Raw genomic sequence first — 20,279 nt, 5'->3', positions numbered from 1 at the left:
CGTAGGTTCAACGCCAAAGACCGATTAATTGGTCACATATCACTGAGCAACATAGACCTACGTGCATATGCATAAAGTTCAATTTCAGTTTTGACACTTCGGTGACGTGGCGTCAGCGTGACAGCTTTTGTGTTTGACACGGCGTCGAAAAGGTTAATCAGTGGGTCCGTTGTGACCACCAGCAGACGTGGCTCACTACGCGATTTCATCGCATCGCTACAAGTACCTGCGGCTCACACCAATTTTGGTGTCTAGCCATAGCAGTTGCCGCGCACCGCTACGGTACGGACGCCTGCTCGCGCTTGCGCCACCTTGTGCTCATGTCGTAATAAACGCGTTTTGTTAGAAAGTGAACCTTCTGTACCTATATAGTACTATTATTTATTCTGTGCCACCAGTATTCTTACTTCGAGTTACGTATTCGCTAGCGACTGCGTAAACTAACTCGCAATGCATCTCCCTCGTAATGACATGGGTGCATGCGAGATTCACTGCTTTTGAGTTGGCGCATTCGCTAACGTTTAAGACTGCTTAAAACCCATGGTGAGGGTACTGTTTTTAATTTTGTATTAAGCAGAAACATCTGCAAACGTCGCGACAATAAAGAAAAAGGAAAAGTGGAAAAACTCACTATTTATCTCGGGCGAGAATCGAACTCGCGACTCTGAAACACCAGCCCATCGCTCTGTCAACTGAGCTACCGAGACTACCGATGACAGCGAACATAGTGATATGGTGGAAATAAAACTAACGCGTAAATAAAATTAACTTAAAAATAGGTACTTCCGTTAAAGTCCTCATACGGTTGTTCTTGCCCCGAGCAAAATAAAGTTTATTTTACCCCACCTGACCTTAACAGGATCATCCACATCAGTTGTCATATTCGAAGCTCAATTTTTTCTAACACTTCGTCTCTTACTATACTAGCGACCCGCCCCGGCTTCGCATGGGTTAACAAATTATACACCTAAACCTTCCTCAAGAATCACTCTATTGATAGGTGAAAGCTGCATGAATATCCGTTCAGTAGTTTTTGAATATATCGCAAACATACAAACACAAACAGACAGACGCGTTGTTGGTGTATTGATAACTTTTTTGTGACCATAAAGTTGCAATGATGTACCAGGGTTATATTTGTGCTGGTTAGAGTTGAATGTGTGAGGAATATATCAGCTCTTAGTCCATTGACGACTAACGACATGCGATAGTGTCGACGTCAAACTGTATATAAGTGTATACTGTCTTTATAATGGACTGAATAATCATTATTCTAAGCGTCATAAAGACCATTTTAATAACGATTCTGGAGGTTAAGCTATTTTAATTTGTTAATCCTTACATTATAAAATCGGAAGTGTTATTCTGTCTGTTTCCTTTTCCCGGATAAACTACTATTGTGGTGACATTTGGATGGTGGGATTGACATAGCCCACAAGGCTGCCTTGCCACTGAGGCTGAGATGAGAGGAAAATTCGATCAGGATCCTTATCATAAACACACAAGAGGTGAACCTTTAGTGTCCTTAATTTTTGGTAATAAGAAATATTCGTTTTTTTGCGTGGTTTTATGACTTTTATGACCCAATAGGGGTCGATTATTTTTTGTATTGAAATATAATAGCTTAATCGTTTTAATCAATAATTGAACAGTGGGATTAGAATGCCGTTGGCTATTGAACCATTAAATGATTATACTCGTATAAATTGCTTTATTATTAATCATTTAAAATCAATTAATCATATAATAGGGGATGGGGAAGTCAGTAGGTACAGTGCATCACGTTTTATGGAATGTTAAAAGTGATCCGCTGATAGGTAATTAAAGGTCATACCATACACCGTTAAGTATTGAAAATGAATCCTTGTTTATTTAACTTATTATATACTAACTTCTCCCCGCGACTTCGTCTGCGAATAACTTCTAAACCCAAACTGTATCCATACCATACCAAATTACATCTAAATCGGTTCATAGGTAACAGACAGTCAAGTTACTTTCGTATGTATAATACTAGTACATTAAAAATCGTCATAGTTGTCTAATAGTGAAATTTGTCAGCGTTTAATGTTTACATAAAACGTGATCTAGTTTTTGTACATACATATGTAAACAAAAACAATGTCACGTGCCGACGCCAACGCAAACCGATAGTAAAATGCCGCGTTTGGCGCATTTACTCGCATTCGCGAACTGTAAAATGGTGGGCGGTCATTATACTTGCTCCCGCGACGCTTTGCCAAATAAAACTGTTCTTTTTACCGAAATAGAAATACTACGTTACACTTTTACGATGCTTACTGTTGTATAGTTTATCTCGATTGACGATCAACGTTTGAATTTGTACACAACGACTCAGAATGGATGCAAAAAATTAAAACTAACTCGCGTTTTTTATTGGTTTTTGTTTCATTAATTACAAACTTAAAATGTGTTTATGTGTTTAAATCACTTGCGAATAAAACTTTATGAATTTGTTTTTGCAATGCTTCTTTCTGTAGTGTTTCAAAATGTTATCTTTATACCTTTAAATAAAACATACACTCTGATAAGCTGTAAATCTTACAAGTAGTCTAAATTTAGAACTAGGGAAGAAATCAAATTATTTTATTCATTCTTTTAATTTGCTTTTTTTTTTACTGGACTGGAGGCCTTGGTCCCTTTTCTTCGTGTATGACACCTATTATAGTTTATACGTAGTTAAACTTTTTACTTCCTGTTCGATTTTATAATGTCAATTGAATGTCGAAGGTCCCTTAACGACATCAGTACCCATTGCACACTATGCACGAAGGTACGAAATCTCAAAAATCCGGTATCACCGGCCCGCCGGACTAGAAAACGTGTTTTCAAAGTGCAACATAAAATCTGCACCGTGTGGGCGGCTGCGGCTGGCTCGGCCGAGGAATCTTAGAGGGTCGACAAACCACTGCGAATATATTACATGTACATAAGTGATCCAGGATGACATTTTTGCCTTTAGAATCTTTATATTTAATTTCTATGTAAAGCCTGACCAGACCTCTTAGCACGACTTGCGTTCTCGTGCGCAAGTCCATACTTAAAGTCGCGCTAGATGTATGTAGTCGCGCGCGAGAACGCAACTTATGCTAGCAGGTCAGGAATGTATGATCACGCGCCATGTTGCGGAATTTCACTTGAACAATTTTTTCATACTATACTGGACTGTCACCCTATAGCCCTACTCATGGGAATAACAGCGCCCTCTTGGTAATGAATATATATTACTGGTCAGGCTTTATATTGATAATCGACGAAGCCAACGATGAGGCACCAATGTTTCGCCGCCTTTGCTTATTTTTTTAGCTAATAGTTGAGTACTTTTAAATTCATTCATATATTTTTGACGTGCCGTAGTGATACAGATGCAGTGCATTAATCTTATACCATCGTATTTTCTCGGAGTACAAAAAGCACTCGGTGACAAATGCAAACGTTTCCAAGAAAATATGATGACAAAGGATGTATGCACTACATCTGTACGATGCAAAGTACTTGCCATTCTGGCCAACATATTACGCAAACACGCATTTACACTATGTAAAAAGCATAGCTGGCTCTTAAAACGCTTAAAGTTTTTATAATTAAAATACATATAATTTATTGTTTGAAGTTGTACAAAAAGATGTATTTTCCACATGAATAATGAATCCATGGAGAGATGGCATGAAGAAATCCACTATCCTATAACTATGGTTATTCTCTTTCGCTAGCTACTCAAACAAATTAGCGGGCTGTATACAATGTCCGATTAAAACACTGGCCAAGCTTGTTGATGTTACGCGTGCAAGCGTTATGGGCGTTAGCGAACGAACAAAAGACTACCGGCGAAGTAACGCGACCACACTCCGGTTGCATGTTTACTAAATCTTACCACCGTCATAACTGACTTTATGTAAACCTTATCGTAGAGACAATAAGGTCCATATGTGGAGAATGTTGCTAGTACGTCGCGGCGCGGATCATCTGTCGCGCATATTTTCATAATACCACTATTGAATCGTGTGTTGCATAGCCAGGATTCCGTTAGAGACGATGTTGTAGACAACTGAGTAGGTAAATTGGTGGTTTTTTTTTTGCTTGTAAACACTTGACTCTGTAGGTGAGTTCACTTTAAGAGGGAGCTAACGCTATATTGTAGATTTTTTTATCAATTGTTACACGTCTTTACAAAGGCAAATGCCATGAATAAAATCACACGGAAACTAGACAATATTTGCATTTCCAAGGTTAAGGCTGACTCGATAGTAAAAAAATCACGAAATGCATGATACCTTATTTTCGTTTACATATTTTCAATTTATATCGTTACCCTCAATACCAGTACCACAGCAATATCAGTTTAGTACAAAATAGCTAGTGATTTAGCAGAGGGATTTGACTAGCAAAATTATAAAACCAAGTATATTTCCAGAGTTATTAAAGTGAAATGTAAAACCCCCGCGATCGCCTTCCATCGCAAGTCTCGCGCGGCGCACTATATCTTATGTTCCTTTCTGGCGTTCTTCTTCTTAGTCGTTTCACTCTTGACAGAGTGGTCGTGGTCACCATCGGATGGTGACGAGCTTCACAACATGTCCCCTCTTAAGCATGTCCAACATAGTCAATGTCATGCCTAACTAAAAAGATAATAAACGTAGTTTAACCCATTCGCGGCCCGTGACTGCATTTTCGTCATGCACGAGCGCCTCGACTGAGTTATGATGCGCATAGGCGTCACAAATTAATCTCTAATCATCATCTAATTTTAATGTATGTAAAATGTATAATTATTGGTGCAATAAAGAATATAATCAGAGACGGAAACACAATCACAAGATACATTTTTCAAGTTATGTTAACATAAGTATGACAATAATTGAGGCACCGTATTTGCATTGAGTGCGTATTTCTAATAATATCCGCCAGTCATATGAGGAATTCTACTAATATCCTATATTTAAGTTGCGTCTACAAATTAAAATTGATCTCGTTGCGCCTTTTAGTAAAATACACTTGGAGCATTTTGCATATTCCGTTGCCGTGAAAGTGAAAAAAGTTACAAGGTACATTACATACCTACATTTAGTTGTATTGAATAAATGTTAGCAACGGTCTACCGCTTCCAGAGTATTGGGCAGCAAAGTCAGCGAACCGAGACATAGTCCGTCGCATTGTTCCAACGGAAACAAAGAACTTTATTAAAACCAATTAGACAAACAATTTACGAACGAGTGCTGTGTGAGTAATTAATTAACGAGCCGGGCTTTTGACTTTGTTCCTTAAACTAAACCTAATACAGTCAGCAGCAATAGTTGCTAAGCGGGCGAGGTGTTCAATATGATCTTGACGCGACTTTATTGTTAAGAGCGCGTCCAGGTAATTTTGAATACCTCGCAAAAATGATTTGTCTGTACGGCTGTTCTAATATTTGTGAGAAATACCATATTTTAGCCAACAATTATCATGGGACAATCTTACTCAAATCGATCTAGTCCCACAGTAATACATAGAAAACACCCATAAGGAACAAATATCTGTAATAAACATATACGTAAATGACCAGAATTCGAACCCGGGACCTCCTGCTTAGTAGGCAAGATCACTACCGAACATTACCTAGAAGCCCGTTAAAACAGTAAATTTTTTAAACTTATTTTACCTTAAAATCATATCATTTCAAACGTATTCGGCATTGTGTTTCAGTCTGACTGTGAACATATTGCCGCTGTCCACGTCCATCATAAAACCAAAGGGCCAAAACCAAAACGAAGGGATCAAAGCTAACTCTGATCACTTTGCAGTGCTCGCTCCCCTATGCTCCTAAGTTGCGTTATTATTGGATATGCGGAGTCAGTAATCGGTGCCAAGTGGCAAGACGGGGCGTTCAACCGCCGATAGCGGAGGTACCAGTATGACAGTCTCGGCCGATGCTATCTGCCGTTATTTATTGCTGATGCAAATTATACTCGCCATCCGACCACCGTTCGCAATGCGTTTTTGTAAACTATTAATATTCATACGTTTGTCACTAATGTCATATCCCCTTACAGGCGAAATTAAATGACAAACCAACTTTTACAATGATACTTGAAATGAGATCATACCAATTTTTATAAAGGACTCTTTCGGAAATAACTAAAGAAATGATAATTTGGGTTTTTACCATTACCATTTCATACCTATGACAAATCGATCTCGATAAGACCAAGAGTCATCATCATCAGCCTACTCTCGTCCACTGCTGGATGAGAGTAGGCTGGTGATGAATGCCTATGCCTCTTCTATTGCACGCCATTGAGCACGAGTTGCGGCAACTCTGATCAAGCTCTTGCCAGGCGCCTTGCAAAGGTCATCGCTCCATCTCATCATTTGAGGGCGTCCTACGCTAAGTTTGCCGATACGCGGATAGACCAAGAGTACAAGACCAAACTAAAATCGATGTTACCGAAATCAAACCTGCCTTAACAAAAAAAAAAACAAAACAAAACCTGGTAAACAATATTTTTCATTGGCGTTTTATCAGCACCAATGTCCCGATCCCTTCCATTCGTGCATATTTTTCATTAAGTAGGTATATAATCTTCCTTGAATAGTGTTGCGTGTTAAATCTGTGTCGATAATTTAGTAGTTTCTTACCTCAAAATACAGACATTAATAAAATAGGACAGAACCATCAACCCCTGGTACATTTCTATCTAACACCATCAACCGCACTTGGGTTTTGGAGCGGAAAATCATTACCATAGTCAAACACCATGATCCACGTTGTATGGCGCGGTGAGTCACCGGCGGGTCGGCCCGTTAGGTTAGAATTAAGCCGCGGTAAAAAGTGCGAGCGAGCGGTAGGTGACTAGGTGTACGCTTCCGCCCTTCCATTCGTGGGGCCACACTTTCGTTGATACCGATAGGTTTGCACAGTAAAAGAAATAAACTTCCGGGTCTTAAATGGCTTCATGAAATTTGTTGTTAGAATGTTGTTAGAACATTACTGATTAGTCCCCTTGAACCTTGTATTGCAAATTAGGTACTTATAGTTCCTACCTAAAAAATGGATTAAATTATAATGTTTGATGCCTGTGACACAACTTTGGGAACATTCAAATTCTTTTTATTTTATCAAATATTTTGATTTATGTTTTTAAGTAGTCACACTACTGTCACTACTATAAACTGAAATAGATGTCATATATAATTATAAATGTAACATCAATAACATCATACATATTTGATGTTTACTACCCACCTTAACTTATAAATCCTGCTAGCATTGATAAAGGTTTGTTGAATCCAGAATCTATTAAATTCCAAATATTTAAGGAACCAAGGTGGCTTGTCAAAAATGTGCTATTTAGATAGTGATCTTGAAGTTTAAATTATTTACTTTAACGATAATATATGCCCGATTCGGGCCTCGCCACAGAGATGCTATGAGTCTGTTCGTTTGTTTAAATGAAACCACGTTAATAAACAAAGTGAATGTCAATTTAATGTCGCTGCACCCCTCTTGCGCCTCCGATGGTGCAAAAGAAAGCAGCGGCTCATGGTTCCGCTCGTTTCGGGCGCCGATTCCGTGTTGTCTCGCTTTGACCTCCGGCGCCGGCGCTCCCATCGCTTGCACACGTGTCGGCTAGAGCGAGCCAGAATAAGCTTGATCCCACGCAGAGCTCATGAACCTAGTATGTACCTACTCGTGATCCTGCTCGGAGTAAGGGTGTATTCCCATCCCCGCCCCATCTGACCGCCGCCATACAGGAGGCGAGGACAAACGGGAATTATTTATATGAAAATACATATTCCCATTTGTACCCGGCGGGGGAACCTGAGAAAGAGCTAAGATCAATACGGGTAAGATACAACACGTTATTTATTGCCAGTTGATACATTTGCCACTAAAAGCAAGTGACAAGTCAAGTAGCAAATGTATGAACTCGCAATAAACACTAATCGATGTGTAAACCTACCCCAATGTGAGGGCCTGCCACACATCCCGCAGGCACAGTTACTCGTATTGACCTTAATATCTGGGTGACCGAGCTTCGCTCGGAAAACATATAAAAACTCGAAAATGCGCGTTTTCCCAGAGATAAAACCTAGCTAGATCGATTTTTCGCCCCCGAAAACCCCCATATAGCAAATTTCATCGAAATCGTTAGAGCCGTTTCCGAGATCCCCGAAATATATATATAAATAAATAAATAAATAAATACAAGAATTGCTCGTTTAAAGGCATTAGATTTAAAATTCATCTAAGCTACTGACAAAGTGTATCAGCCGGGTCAGCCCCCACTTGAATAGTCATAGGTTTGACGTTTTGGGGACTACGTTGCTCTGTCATTTACCAAGCTAGCTTACTTCTGAAGTTCTTCCTAATTCTAAGAAATACGAAGTATGTTATACGAATCTCGAGCTCACAATATACAGGTTAGCACAAGGCGCTGCGCTCGGCCCGCAGCGACTGCGGCCCTGAGGGCCTACCGCGAACCACGTTCGACGTGTTCAATCTCTGTCGCACTTGTAAATTTGTACGTAAGTGTGACAGGGAGGCAACACGTCGAACGTGGTTCGCGGTAGGCCCTCTGTACCCTCCGGTCGTTGCACCTCGGCCACTATTGCTCTACGTATTAATTGTTGCTATCTGCTTTATTGCCAGCGTCACATTATGATAACCGTGTCATTTAATTTATGCTCCGGCCTTTTCCCTCCTGTTACATGTTGTCCTCCAGTCTGTTTGCAATCATTCTAAATAAACAATTACCATTTATTTTTTCCTCGAGTGCAATATCAACAGAACGCGTTATGCCAATTATTAGCAAATATTAATTTAAACGTACCTATGTAAGCTGTGTTTTTTTGTACTAGATACTAAAATGAACAGTTCGATTGGCTTATTTATCTACCTACTACGCATGTATCTTAATTTCATACCAATTGTACTAAAAGACATATCTAACTGTCAGTACCTGTATGTTGGAAAAAACAAGGAAAGGCAGGTAAAAGCCACAATCCACTTACTCTTTTCGTACACGACTGTCCAAAAAAAGAAGTGTAATGCATATAGGATTTATGTTTTTTTCGCAAACATTTTAAATGTAATCACTCATCGTTATCGATCGCATAATTATTTCTCATTAATATTGTAATGATTTTTATCCATTTAGGCATGGTTTATTTAACAACAAACTCTGAAATACTAATTGTTTACTGTTTAGTGAAAACCGCATTAGCACTATTGACTCGTTACCTTGTTAGTATAAATGACATATTAGGTCCAAAGTTTGCAAAAAAAAAAACATCAATCCGGGGGAAGTACTCCGAGTACAGTCAGCAACAGAAGTTTCTAAACAGGCGCGGTATTAAAAAACGATTTAAGCACAAATTAAATAGTGGTTTATTAAGGAGTAAATGCTTGTGTAGATCATTTTGACCACCTCTCCCGCTTAACTTCTTCCGCTGCTGTCAGTATCAGTATCAATAACAGAGTGTCATTTAAAAGGAAGCCTCAATTAAACATGCGTGATTAGTTTTGTATTACGGGTATAAATCTCAATAATCGTTTCCTACTCAATAATCGGGTATTTATGGCAATAGGACGAACAGCCAAACGTCTCAACGTCAAGGTGGATGGACTAGGGATCTTTGATCGCCTCCCACTAGATCCCGCGTCATGAAAATATACGACGACTTAATGTGTACTATTAAATGCACTATATAATAGTGCTTATTATATAGTACCTAGTGGGGTGAAGACACCACTAAAATTTTCCCTATATACTATACTCTTGAGTGCCTAGTAAGAACGAATGGGATGAAATGATTCCCATTTCTTACTAGTAGGACCAGGGGGGAAACATCATGTCATTTTTAGGGTTCCGTAGCAAAATGGCAAAAAACGGAACCCTTATAGATTCGTCATGTCTGTCTGTCTGTCCGTCTAGACGTCCGTGCGTATGTCACAGCCACTTTTCTCCGAAACTATAAGAACTATACTGTTGAAACTTGGTAAGTAGGTGTACTCTGTGAACCGCATTAAGATTTTCACACAAAAATAGAAAAAAAACATAAATTTTTTGGGTTCCCCATACTTCGAACTGAAACTCAAAAAATTTTTTTTTATCAAACCCATACGTATGGGGTATCTATGGATAGGTCTTCAAAAATGATATTGAGGTTTCTAATATCATTTTTTTCTAAACTGAATAGTTTGCGCGAGAGACACTTCCAAAGTGGTAAAATGTGTCCCCCCCCCCCCCTGTAACTTCTAAAATAAGAGAATGATAAAACTAAAAAAAATATACGATGTACATTACCATGTAAACTTCCACCGAAAATTGGTTTGAACGAGATCTAGTAAGTAGTTTTTTTTAATACGTCATAAATCGCCTAAATACGGAACCCTTCATGGGCGAGTCCGACTCGCACTTGGCCGCTTTTTATATTACGACTAGAGATAAATAAATGGCATTTGTCCCTAGTTTGACCATAAAATAAACTTTTTATAAATATGGATCAACATTCAACATAAGTGGTGTATGTGGTTCTTAAGTCGGCAACGCGCATGTAACACCTCGCGTCCATAGGCTACGGTGACTGTTTACCATCAGGCTGTTTGCCACCGATGTGGTATAAAAAAAATGTAACTGACTTTTCAGAACCTGTGGTTTCATAATTCCCTTCGTCCCATTTCTCCCTAGTGATAACAGGTGGGAATGTTTTGTGCCATGTGTTCCCAGTGGGAACAAACTCCATCTATTGTCGAACAGAGATTAGCGGCTAGGATACATGTATCGCGCGCTGCACGAGGCGTGTCTTTCTACTTCAGTAAACAAAGACGACCTTGTGGAGCGGTGTCGTCTTATATTCGCCGCAACCACTGCGGTTGCACACAGCACACTTTAAAATGCATTCTTTTATTTGCTCCTTTAAGATGTCGCTTTTGAAATAGAAATTGTCATAAGTTATGTGCATGCAGAAAAAACCGCTGTAGCAACCAAAACTATAGATGTATAATTTTTCCGTAAAATGCAGTCAAAGAATTTAATTTCCTACCCATTTTGTAGTTTGTCACAGTGACAATAGTATGTATGAGGTCTCTAGCGTCTTTCATATTGATTGCCAATGTGACAAGGTACGAAATGGTTCGGTAATTAAATTATTTGACTACAACTTGTACGTCAATTTCATTGATTGATCCGATTTTAACCCTATTCATTTTATGTTAACATTTTGATACTGACATTTTACGACAATGATTATCAATGATAGCTTTGTCATCGTTGAAACCGTAGAAAGTGGAAAATATTTTTTATTGGATGAAAAGCCATAAAGTAATACGGTTTTATCGTATTGCACATGGTTTTATCGGTAATAATATTATTTATTCCGCGAACTCTGCAATACGTGTTCGTTTATATTGGCCGGTTATTGTTTACGTCCCGGGTAAAAAATAGATTGCGTACGGGAACTAATCCGTTTTACATAATTACCTTTTTCAGCGCATGCAATGTTGTGATAACTCGTGATTCATGCAGCTCTAATTAGGATAAAAAAAATAATGTACAACCCCAGCTTAGCGCTGTTACTAAAATAAAACCCCAAGACATCTCGGTACGTCGTCGGTTACGTTGAAATTATAACGGAACAGCAAAGTTTTTATATTCATGTACACGTTACTATCTTCTGCCCGCGACTTCGTCTCTCTGGAGTGATGATGATGATTGATAAAACTATAAACTATCGTATGTAAGGACATAAATCTCCATGTCAAATTTAATCTAAATATGTTCAGCGGTTTAAGCGTGAAGAGGTAACAAACAAAGACAGTGTTACAATCGCATTTATATTATTAGTAGGGATTTAAGTTATTTCTAAACTTTTTAGCAATAGTATTAAGGAAATGTCGTTATTAGTCAGAATATTGATTTTTATATGCGCTGCTAGTGGCAGCCCTATATGAAACGTAATATGTCTTCGATCAAGAGCATTGAAGGGTAACAACTTATCTAAAAATGATCGCCAATCTACCGTTACAAAAAATAGCAGTATAAATAGTAATGCGCACTATGGGCTCCCTTCAGTCGGAGCAGGGATTTCTGCGGGATCAGATCGACACAGTACCTAGCAGCATGGCCGATGATAAGGTACCCGTAGGGGCATGAACATTGTGCAAAACCGGCCTATGTACACAAACATGCAGGATAAGAAATCTCATCAACTAATTTATGATAATTCATCTTTTAAATTCAGCAAATACTGAGGTGCAAGTGTTTTTCATATTATCATATTAATAGATTTTTTTTGTCAATTCGCTAGGATTTTCGACTCGACGTAGTCTCACAAGTGTTTAATCGTGACTAAAGGGAGGGCGTTTCTTTTTTAGGCGGCCGAAGCTACCCCCGAATCCGTCGAGAACAAAATCGCGGAAGTCGCGCCGACCATCGCGGAAGTGAAGGAGGAGAAGACCCCCTCGACGCCCGTCACCGAGCCCATGACCAACGGCAACAGCACCCCCTCCTCCCCCGCGGCCGAGCTCGCGGCCGACCCGCCCGCCGCCCCCGCCGAGCCCACGCCCGCCGCCGTCGAGACGACGCCCGAACAGCTCCCCGTCAACGGCCTCTCGCTAGACGAACCCGAGCCGGGCGAGCCCGCGGCGCCCGTCGTCGAGGAGACCAAACCCGAGGCGCCCGCGCCGGTGCCGGAACTCACCCCGGCCCCAGAAATTCCTGTCAAAACAGAGGTTTGTGCCGCACGAGTGCCTTTGGTAGAGCCCACGCCTCCCCCGCTCCCCGCAAACCCTCCCCCCTCGTCGGTGGCGTCCTTCGCCGCCACCACCATGGCCCCCGAATCGGTCGAAGCTTCGCTCGCTAACACCGCTCGAAACGCAATCTCGACTCCGCCCGCTATCCCCGACGCCGCAGCCGATAAAGTAGACGAACCTAGTTCTGAAACGCCACAAATTGATATCACTAATTTAGATGTAACTCAAATTTCCCCTCCCTTGAAGGAAACCGCCGGCGAAATAGCCCCGGCCCCGGTGACCACGAGCGAAGCGGAAAACGGGGAGGCTCGCTCCGGTAGCGAAATTGTTGATAATACTCCCGAAGTAGTCAAACACGAGCCCGAGGTAATCAAAACGGAGGACACGTTAACGAGCGAACACGATGTCGACGAAAGTATTAAAACGCACGTAGAAACGGTTGAAATTTGCGAAATTCCCAAAGCGGAGCCCGACCTCGAGAGTAAAATTGTAAACCCCCCGAGTGTCGAAGCTGCCCCAGTACCGATCGTGAACGGAAACGGCTCAATAGACACACAAAGTCCGGGAGCGGAGGACGCGAACGGCATCGACAACGCGGCGCCCGTCGACCCGTGCTCGGACACCGACCACCAGCACTCGGAGGCTCCCTCGGACGGCCCCGACTCCAGCGAGGACCTGCCCCCGCCGCCGCCCGAGGAAGACTTCTCCCTCAGGAGCGACGACATCAAACCGGCCCCCGACGCGGACACCCTGCCAGAAGACACAAACAACCACGCGGAGGCGAACGACATCGCGGACGAGACCGCACAGAAAAAATTAAAGAACAAAAAAGTAGACGCGCTCGGGAACATAGTAGACAAGATCGAGTGCAACGGCAACGCCGACCCGGAGGCGCTCCCGGCGCCGCGCGCCGCCACGCCGCCGCCCGCCGAGCCGGCCGCCGCCACAGACCAGGTGAATACCGTCGGACCTTGATCTTGTAGTGGACTAGTTTTCCTACGGACCGTTTGGCGCCCCGTTAACAGTTTTTAGTTTCATGTGCATTTCCGCCAGCATGCGTCGACCGTATAATAACAGGAAGACTCGGAGCGCCGCGACCCGCCCCGTCCGAAGCCGCCGTGCCTCTCCCCCCTCCCGCCCCCCGCTTGCGACTGACTCCCGACATTAACACCTAATACTTCGGCATGCCACATTTGTAGCTCACATATATGTCGCTTCTGAAATAACGTTTGGAAGTATTTAGTGTGGAATGGCTAATCGATTAAACCATGTTCATCAGTAGAGATCGGAGTTTTCACCGTAAGGCGGCATCGAAATGTTCAGTCGACATTACGATTTAGGTACATTGTTATTATTCCGTCACATTTTATTTACTTATTTAGATCATTTTGACACGTAATCGCAAAAATAATGTAAGTTAGCGTTCTTACTAGATGTCACTGTAAATTTGTGTTCGACCGAAACCAGATTTTTTGCTAAAACCGAAAGTTCGGGTTTGCTGTAGTTTCGGTCGAAGCCTGAGTTTTATACAATCCTGCCGAAACCGAAAATTCAGTCGTACACTACTGGAAAAAGGAGATTTATTTATTCCTTTGAACGTTTTTATCGTGATGTAGGCTCTATTTTATTTAATATAAATATCATGACAACTCGCTGTATTACTATTGTATGGAAACTCCGATCTTGTTCATGAGTGTGTTTGTCTCGGCTCGGGGCCAGCCCGGCCCCTGCTGATGCTCTACCTCATCCTGATGATCACTCGGGCTCTTACACTTGTGTTAACTTTTTCTATGATTCAATAATACTTAAAATAACTTGTAAATAATGTAATATTTAGTTTATCGAGAATGCTGTAATCATAAATAGTATTATTAATGCTGAACGATTTAAATATATAGTAGCAAAGCAAGGCCATGACACTGTAAAATTTAATAAGGTAGAGTGTGAAATCGGCATGGCGTGCATAAATATTTATACATAATACCTGACCGGTCAACTCAGACGGTTGGTAAGGTAGCTTAGTTTCGGACTATCTTGTTCCTTTTGAACGGCGCGTCACCGTGAACCTTATCGGAATGCACGAAGGTTGATAATGGCCTGAAGCCACGCGCGTCAGTTGACGTCTTTGGCGGTCAAAGGTTCAAGTAAACATGCACGCATCCAACTATGCCGTAATCAACCTATCTTCAACCGTCTGAGTGCATCGCTAGAACTATTATAGTAAACATGCAATTCTGATATTTTAATGCTCAGCTAGTGTTGAAAAGCGTAGAAAATATATTTTAAAGTCGTATAGTTAAAAAGTAGTATTTTTTATGGTTGTTCAGCGACAACTAAAATAGCCAGTTTGTAATTAAAATCCCACCAATGATAACTAATAGTGTCTGTGTGGTTGTAGGAGCCAGTCGCGGACAAGATCGCCGACCTGATACCAGAGATCCCGACCATCCCAGAACTGAAGACCGAAACGGTAAATATTCTCAAATCGATAGAAATCGGTGAATAGGGTATTTTACTGTATTTAAATTGAATTATTTTACACCATGCATGAAATATAGCACCAAAAGATTAATAGAGAGACAATAATTTGACAAAAACTTAAGTTACTTTTAGACACCATTTCTGTTTTAAAACCCGTATAAAACTATAAAGAGTAGGCAATTTGATTGTTACGTCACATGCTAGTGTATCATGTTTGATATTCGCATTACGTTTGTGTCGTGAGTTGAGCCTCGTTTGCGGATTGGAGGCCTCATGGTTGAGCTCGCTAAGGCTGTGGTGTTGTTGCAGGAGAGCGCGGTGGCGGTGGCGGACTAGAGCGGCGAGCGGGACGTGCCCAGAAACAAGCCTTTAATTTATTCCCATTTCGTGGTAAAGAGTGTCGAACTAAGTTCGCTCGTTTCACGTTCGGTTTTAAATGTGACCTTTCATATAGAATATTATAGTATAAGTTTAGCGTGCTTTGCTTCTGAATTAAAAAAATATACATTTTATTCGCTAGGATCGAGTTTTATAATTATATACGGTAACAAAGTTATGTAGGCAGTATACGGTGCGATAAGTTGGTGCCATTATTACAGGGGTATAAGTTATGTGTCGCGGCTCTCGCGGCGTACTCGCGTGGAAGCGACGGCCGCGGCCGGTGCGGAGTGCAGTCGGTGTTGTCTAGAGTTGTTGCTCCGTGTTGAAGGTACTCGTCGTGCCGCCCGCCCGACCTTTAGAGGCGGACGAGGCGAAACGTGTAACAAACCTTCTTTAGGTGCTTTCATTTAGTTTAAAATTGGATCTGAAACTTGTTAGATCATTGATAACTAAAAGCCGTTAAGCTAATGTGTACCTTTTAACGAATACTAGTAATTTTTACTTTTCCGGTCTGCGGTTTACTTATTGTAGTTTAATTTAAAGCAAAAATAATGGCGTTAAATTAAAGTACAGTAGTTAACGTGCCACTCGGACTGTCGTGCTGCACTATTGCTACATTCCAATTGCTCAATTTTACTAACCGGGTGTACTAAAACTACGAATATGTCTCGTCAAGCTTTAACATCGAAATTAACTTCCAATCGTGGAATGGTGTAGCAACTACTAGCGAATTAGCAGGGGTCGGCGAACGGCGGCTCTTTGGGTGTCCCAAAAAGTTGTAGCGATCGACCTAATCTACATTTGTGACCGAATGGTGAAACTGATACTGCTATGGTTATCTGTTAAGTTTGTCGACCCCTGAACTAGCATATCAAGAGTCTTGAGAGACATGGCGGGTACCGCAGCCAGCGCAGGCACAGCAACAGCACGCAGGTGACGTCTCGCGAGTGCGAGATGTCGGATCTCAGCTACTATGGCTATTTAGTTCGAAAACTTAACACTCATCCGAGTTTAACAAGGGTGTTCTTCTAACGAATCACTTAACATTTTATACCTATAAAATGATACAAGTATCAAAGTATCATCTATAATTTTACGCAAGCTCGAAAGGTTTACTATTATGTATATACGAATAAATGATTTTTCATTAAACTTATTTTTAAAACTGTTAATTGCGTGTCGAGAGTATAAATTCAGTGTACATTGTTAAATAATGAAGTCGAAATTAATTTGATTTATTATATCATTAGTGTGGTAATTTTGGTAACTAGTAAACTCGTGTATAAATTTAGTTTGATGGTGAGCTCTCTGTAATGAAGTGGGGAAGGATAAGATAGGTTAGTGAGGAGCGAGGCGCGTCGTTATCAGTAGTCTACTACCTGAAGCTAAATGATCGGTCACACAGACTTCAACCACAAACGGCCTATTGGCTGCCAAATTTTTGAAAAATTTAATCTTGATATTCAGTGGCCAAAGTTTTGATTAAACTATACAATTTTTATGCATATACAGACATACACGATTATATTACTGTAATATTTAGATTAGTACGTGTAATAGAAGTCGATTAATGTAAGTTAGTGAAAGCAGTGCAATACTTAGTGCTGCTTCTAGTGTATCGGTTTCCACCTCATACCTATATAGAATTAATATACTATTGGATTTATCAATAGCAACGGCGTCCATTTGTCATATGGTTTCATAATCATTTTTGTAATTTTGTACATTTTTTACGAAATTGAAGTGACGATTGCACGATGAGGAGACTCAGGATATTAGCAGTAAATGTGTGAGACATTCCATATGCAACTGCTGGCCGCTGCGGCCTCCCGGGCCCCGTACTGTACCACATAGTTACTATGTAGTAGCTTCATGCGGCGTCCGTCCCTCATCCTTCGTGGCGTTTACTCTAATGGAATTGTTTACATATTATACATTCATAATATATTTTTTCCTTATAATTTATATTGATGCTTGTATAATGTTATTATAGGAACGTGCGAGACGATCGCAAGTTTTAAGCTGTAACAACTTGTTCCTTCAACTTATATGCTAATGAATTGATATTGCAAGTCAAATTGTGTCAGCTATTGAAATATTTACATTTTAATAATACATATATCATTATAAACTCAAAATATTGTTTGCTCATAATGGCAATGTGCGACTTGTATGATAATTATTAATTATGATATTCCAATTTTTATTAAACTTAAATGTTGATGTGTGAATGTCTCTAATCAATAAATAATAAAACCAGAAATATTTTTTTGTTGTACCCTATTTACCCATATTCCTGTTGCATTCCTTTTTCAGTTCCAAGCAATACTTACTAAGTGCATCAACTATTTTGTATTGTTAGTATAGTTAGCCAGAAGACAATAGAAGTAGATGAATAGTAGAAGTAATTATGCATCTTTTGTGCATATATCTTTAAAACAAGTGACCCAAGTGTCAACTATGGCAAGAAAAAGTTAACCTATTTACTGTAAGATACAACATACATAATATACTTTCTCTGACAAAAAGATAGAAACGTGTTTGAGATAAATACATAAGTACATATTTATAGAATCATATACATACTATTGAAACACAGTTAAAAACCAGATTTTTACATCAATACAAAATTTACGAAGTTACTAACTTAGACTAATAAGCTAATAATATCCATACTTCTTTTATCTCGTCACCTAACATTTAAAGTAAATACATCCATCAGTTCCATCACAGTATGGTACTACAAGCTCTGTAGTACTGGAGTGTGGTTGCTCAAGGAATGGGTTAGTTTTGGTACAGGGTTTTAAGGATTAGTCCCACTAGTTACCATCAACTCACTTTGTTGGCAACTAGTGGGAATATTTATTTTATTCTCAGTTACCATCAAAATATTTAATATTCAATACTGTCAAAAATACCTACATGAATATTATAGGGGTTATTTTTTCCAGTAGGATTGGATACCATTTGTTTCTGGCAAGTTGGCAACGGAAAACATTGTGAGGAAACCTGAATGCATACTTATGGAAATTAAATAGGTACAAAGGTTTGTGTAGGTAATAATTCCCAATATGCATTGGACTATCATCCGAACTCAACCCTTTTGTACATGCAGCTGCAAAAGTACATGACCACTTTATGAGTCCATTTTAACATAATGCGTCTGAAATTTTGCAGTGTGTTGGAAGAGTGAGGTGAATCAAGTAACACAGGAAATTAAACTGCTTAATTTTATTCCACATTCTCTAAAATATTTATAAACTTAGACAATGTTTCTTTATTTAACTCATACATTCTCTGCCCCTTGTTGCCTTGAGGTGTTTCTGTGTGTAGCATCAACTGCACAAGTGGATACTTCAATGACTTTAGTTCGCTGCTGCCGAGCACTAACTTCAAAACCCAGTTGAAGTTTGTTAAAGATTCTCCATGATGGCTGTTATTGTGTGTGAGTAATGCATACAACAAATCTATTCTTCTTCCTTGTAACGTGGTTAAAAGATGCTCGATTTTATCTTGGTTCCATGATTTTGTTTTAATCACGGCTGCAACTTCGTCCAGATCGAAATTACATTCTATTATTAATTGTTTTAATTCTTGTGTAGCTGCTGTAATGGCAGAGTTGTTGATAGTTGTTAAGTTTTCGTTATTCCCACATAAGTGATTGAACATTTCTTGCGACACCTGAATGTAATGAAAAATTATTTCAGCTTAGTCCCTATTTATGTAGTAGGAAAAGGAATATTAAATCACTTGTAAACAAAAACATTACGGTTACGGACACTAAACATTTTGCCTCTGAAGTAATCTGTGAATACGTACCGATTTAAAGTCATCCAAAGGCTCTGTAGCAAACATGGATTCCATAGTTTTACATTGATAATTTGCTTTAAAATTAAATAATAATGTTTTAATGAATGACCACTGGGCTGATAAGAATAGATAGTATCTATAAATGTAACCTAAAAACAACAAACAATGACAGCACTGGAATAACGCCAACTGTTTAACAAATAATGTTATTTGAGAGCGTTTTAAAAGCGCATCAAATCTTGTGTATAGTCTGTTAAGCCGTTTCCGTCAGTAGAAAAAAGTGGCAAAGTATGTCTATACTTTGCCACTTTTTTCTACTGACCGTCTGGACCGTCTGGTCCAGCAAATCTTGTCAGTAAAAAAAGGCGCGAAATTCAAATTTTCTATGGGACGATATCCCTTCGCGCCTACATTCATCTAATTTGCCGCCTTTTTCTACTGACAAGATCTGCTTGACCAAGTATAAAAAAAAGTTTGTCAGCAATTCAGGGACAAATCATGTTGTTCCTTTCTAATGTATGGCACTATTTCTTTCGGCTATTTAAGGTCTGTCCAGACGAGGACAATTTTTCGCCAATCTAATGAAATTGTCCGATCAAATCAGTGCCGGATTTCGATCGCCGAGATTATGACCAATATTACTGATAAAATGGAGGTGCGGACGCAAGAATCACCTTTTTTCCGAGTAGGCAGGCGTGTCTCACTCCGCGATTTCGTCGCTTTGCTACAGGTAGCTAAAAGTACATCCATTCGGCCCCAATTTTGGGGAAAGCCAGATGCCGCGCGTGGCGCTGTCGCCACCTAGCGGCCATATCTGTGCTGATCGTAACAGACGCGTTTTGTTAGAGAG

The 20,279-nt window shown here is 40.0% G+C and overlaps 2 protein-coding genes and 1 non-coding gene across 3 annotated transcripts in view; 1 reads left to right on the top strand and 2 right to left on the bottom strand.

Moving 5' to 3' along the window:
• LOC134662568 (A-kinase anchor protein 200-like) overlaps positions 1-15,574 on the top strand; it is a 30,466-nt gene extending 14,892 nt beyond the window's left edge. The window contains exons 5-7 of the mRNA XM_063518841.1: positions 12,380-13,711; positions 15,156-15,227; positions 15,548-15,574. Of these exons, the coding sequence (XP_063374911.1) occupies positions 12,380-13,711; positions 15,156-15,227; positions 15,548-15,574 (1,431 nt within the window). The remainder of the gene's footprint in view (positions 1-12,379; positions 13,712-15,155; positions 15,228-15,547) is intronic.
• On the bottom strand, positions 636-707 carry Trnat-ggu (transfer RNA threonine (anticodon GGU)). Its single transcript has one exon. It is a non-coding gene; the product is annotated as a tRNA-Thr (tRNA).
• A 3,266-nt stretch (positions 15,575-18,840) lies between the features above and the next one.
• On the bottom strand, positions 18,841-19,529 carry LOC134654466 (uncharacterized). The gene is made up of 2 exons (XM_063509908.1): positions 19,439-19,529; positions 18,841-19,300 (listed from the first exon to the last, which is right to left on the bottom strand). The coding sequence occupies exons 1-2, from the start codon at positions 19,481-19,483 to the stop codon at positions 18,851-18,853; spliced, it is 495 nt and encodes a 164-aa protein (XP_063365978.1). The 5' UTR covers positions 19,484-19,529; the 3' UTR covers positions 18,841-18,850.
• Positions 19,530-20,279: the final 750 nt, after the last annotated feature.

The sequence above is a fragment of the Cydia amplana genome, chromosome 1, assembly GCF_948474715.1.
Source record: "Cydia amplana chromosome 1, ilCydAmpl1.1, whole genome shotgun sequence".
NCBI lineage: Eukaryota > Metazoa > Arthropoda > Insecta > Lepidoptera > Tortricidae > Cydia > Cydia amplana.
This window is presented reverse-complemented; position numbering and strand designations above follow the sequence as displayed.